Source organism: Paramacrobiotus metropolitanus, unplaced genomic scaffold, assembly GCF_019649055.1.
Source record: "Paramacrobiotus metropolitanus isolate TYO unplaced genomic scaffold, Prichtersi_v1.0 Parri_scaffold0000004, whole genome shotgun sequence".
Taxonomy (NCBI): domain Eukaryota; kingdom Metazoa; phylum Tardigrada; class Eutardigrada; order Parachela; family Macrobiotidae; genus Paramacrobiotus; species Paramacrobiotus metropolitanus.
Genome location: NW_026570224.1, coordinates 456,332 through 460,082, shown reverse-complemented (window position 1 = coordinate 460,082; position 3,751 = coordinate 456,332). Strand labels below are relative to the sequence as shown.

General features: G+C 41.9%; 1 protein-coding gene across 1 annotated transcript; it reads left to right on the top strand.

Moving 5' to 3' along the window:
• Positions 1-1,743: 1,743 nt before the first annotated feature.
• LOC129602841 (UPF0711 protein C18orf21 homolog) lies at positions 1,744-3,127 on the top strand. The gene is made up of 3 exons (XM_055502003.1): positions 1,744-2,146; positions 2,222-2,454; positions 2,650-3,127. Exons 1-3 carry the CDS (start codon positions 1,867-1,869, stop codon positions 3,022-3,024), a joined length of 888 nt encoding a protein of 295 aa, XP_055357978.1. The 5' UTR covers positions 1,744-1,866; the 3' UTR covers positions 3,025-3,127.
• Positions 3,128-3,751: the final 624 nt, after the last annotated feature.

Genomic DNA, 3,751 nt, shown 5'->3' with positions numbered 1-3,751 from the left:
ATTAAAGCATCCATTGTCTTGGCTTGGCGCATCTGTGAGTCGAAGGGTTGACTGGTTCGCATTACCCGTTAAGTAATTCTGAGAAAGATCGTATGCCCTGTGATTCGTTATTCTCCTGTAAACACTTTATTTGTTCAGCAAGATGCTTTAGTCTTTCATCCAAACCTTTCAGGTTATGAGCGACAATCTCTATCTGATTAGAGCTAGGCGCTGTCGGTTGGCTGTATAGCGACGAGAGATTTGACTGATCTAACATTATTGGACGCCTGGTATGACGAATTTTTTGATTCTGCATCGCGACATGTGTTGCTTAACGGACACATCACGTAAACGATTGAAAAAAATCGGCTACGGTTCTGGGGCTGTTAGTCACGAAAGCTGGTTTAAATTCAAGGGGCAAAGCTTCGAAGAGACGAACTGTCTTTTCTGCTTCGGTAGCTGCGGGATTAATGACTTCCACGTAATCAAGGACACGATGGACAAAAGTACGAGGATCTGTAAATGCTAGTGTACGGCAACCTTCATTCACGAGATCGAGTTCAAAACGAGTTTTTCCAAAAGCTGTTAAAAAATGGGATCGAAGGTCTGGCCATGTGATACCTGCTGGTTCTGCGGTATACCAGCGAAGAGCGTTATTCCTCAAACAGAGCGCAAAATGTTGGATTCTGTTAGCTGGTGTGAAGTTATTAGCAACGGCCATCGTCTCAAACTGTGTTAAAAGTCCTGAGCGTCTTCGTGGAAAACCACCAAACTTCGGCAAATCACCCATTTCGAGAGATGTTATACGGGTAACTGCAGCGGCATTCTGGTTATTCAAAAAATTCAATAAATTCTGATGTGCAGTAGCGTTATTCTGTAGGCTTTGCTGTAAAGCTGCATTCTGCTGAGCGGAAGCGGCATTAACGGTGTTAAGAATATTCTGCAGTGCTTGCGGGTCTAGAGCCATGATCCTGACTTGCTGGTAATTAGTACTTATTAACTATTGCAAACAGCCCATAACTGCGGAAAGCTGACTATACGATCGTTAATTAATTACTTAAAAAATGGCGCGTTACGGAATTCGAAAATGGTATTAGGATCGGTAACAGTTGAAATTGTTCTTTTTGAGAAAAAAAAATTGGACGTGATACATAAAGACTTACCTGTTGAAACAGGGAGGCGGAGGGGTAGCGGTGGTAAAAGTTAAAGGGCACTGTTCAACAGGGAGGCGGAGGGGTAGCGGTGGTAAAAGTTAAAGGGCACTGAAACTGTCGACTTGAAAAAAATTTCGTTCTCGGTATGCGACTCCAAGTATAACGGGCAACGGAACCGGCTGATACTGCTCGAAATATTGCTAACCCAACGACTGAAGATACCGCAGGAAATACATCGCTATATATACTGAACCGCTCGTACAGGAACAGGAAATACAAGAGGCGGGACAACCAAGCACATACTCGTACATACTAATACATGAGACAGGAATCCCCCGTTACAAATAGTAAAAACAATTAAATCACAACACTGGATCACAGTTTCACAAGACAGACAGATGTAGAATGGTTGCACTTCAAAGTTTCGGAAAGAATGGTCCCCACAAATACGAATACTCGTAGAAGTACGAAACCAGCTGCTCGAAGACAAACCTTATCAGTTACGTCTGTATATGGTTTCGTATTGCGTTGTCGCATTGGCATGCACCGCGAAAGGGCAGTCGTACTTGTAACAGTGCGTACTCTTCGCTTGTGCTTTGAAAGAAAAAACGTTTTGGAGATTTCGCTTTGGCCCTTTCAGAGCGATCTTTTTTAACCGTAATATCTTATTTTTAATAACCTGGAAAGATTTCCGTCCAGTATTAGCTTAATTTTGAAACATATTTCTTTCGAGATGTGCACGGAAGCCTCGACCATTAGTGGTTACGGGGGGACATCTGATCGCGACGAAACAGATTTCTTATTATCTGCCTCTCTTTTCCAAAAGTCCGCCGCTCAGCTTTTCTCCGACGACAAAAACAACCCTGTTGGAGCTTATTTTTCCTCGCTCTGGGTTCAGGAATTTCCAAGTAGCAATGCAAGTATGTCTTGCTGTACCGGCTACCATTTGGCCTGGATAATTGTGTTTCGTTTCAATTTGCTCTGGAAGTTGCACAAGGATGTCAGTCTCAACTGTGAGGCTTGCTGTTTACGCAGTTACGCTCATACATCATATAATTATCTGTGTAGAAAAATTTCGTGCTTTTCAGATTGGATGAAGAGGGTCGAACAGATTTACTGCCCATTTTGTGGTACATCACGGGATGCTCAGAATACACGCGTTCGCATAAAAAGTCGTAAAAGGCAGACGAAGGCGCTTGCACGATCCTTAGGCCGTAAAGTCTCAAAGTCCATAAAACGAAATTCTAATGTTGCGACCACAACGAGTACTGCGATAGATGAAAAACACATTGGACGATTCGCCAAATCAAAAAATAGACTGGTAAGAGTACGAATCGATGAATATTAGTTGATTTAAAAAAGACTTGTAAAATGTAAATGCTTCTATGCACGCACAATGGGGATCGAAGAAGTGAGCAGCTGCTAGTTCACCAGAGTGCAGTTTTTTTCGATTCATTTTTTTTTCCAAGCCGCAGGTACCCAAAATTAAAACTTGGTACATATATTTCTGTTTTAGACTCTTTATTGCAATTCCTGCCATCGAAGTTGCACGCAACCTGGATTGCCGCGGGACGTCCAGAAAAACATTCTGTCTCCTTCTTCGCGAACGTCGTCGGTGTACAGCGATAACACTGCTCAGCCTGCTTTGTCGGCGTTCTTATCCAGGATAGCTTCCGCTTCCTCCCTGCATGCGAAGACCTCCTCGCCGAAAATTGTTTCTTATTCAGCGCCGTGTTCGCCGAGCCCGTCAGCCTCCAGTAAGAAGAGACGGAAGAAAGATGCAAACGCTGGTCTCATCGTTCCACCTTCCCTTCTCAAGAAAACCTTGCCAGTCTCTCAAAATAAAAGCAACGATTTTGGTGGAAATTTGCTGGAAAGATTTCTGTGTTAAAGTTTATGTGCCTGTGCAGTTGCTTCGTCAGTCGGTAGTCCTCGTTGGCTAGGGGTGTTTTTTAAAATCAGCATCTGTCTTCTCAACTGGATATCAAAACTCGAACAAGATTAATTAAATAATAAATACTTTAATCTCAGTGGTTGCTGTACTTGAGTCTGTGAGTTCGTATACTTAAAATTAATAAGAGTATTTATCGTGTACGATACTCTCCGTACGTACGTAATTCTGAAATACAAAATTCGTAGACTTTGCAATTTAAAACATGTTTAAAACTTTTTTGACTTATGATCTTTCACAGCACGAACAATAAACGATACATGGCATAAAAGATAGGGAGACTTTACCGCCATAAAACACAAAATAATTGTAAGTACTGCATTGTACATCGTACCTGTACCTCACTGAAATCTGGTCCATAGTACATACGTCTCTGCAGTTGTCTTCAAAAAGCTTAGTCCCTATGGGAATAATTCTTCATTATTATTAACTTTTTTGAAACACAAAAAAACCTTTTCAAAGAACCTTAAAGAGCGCCATGAGCATCAGACGTATGACGTACTTGAACTTATTCTCAAGACGACACGGAACAGCAAACACTGTTTAATTATTATTAGGGGGATGCTACGATATATAATATATTCGTAGGGGGAGGGGAGTTACAATGCTACGATATATATCCTATTGTAACTCCCCATGAATGTAAATGCGGCGAATGGGTAGACGA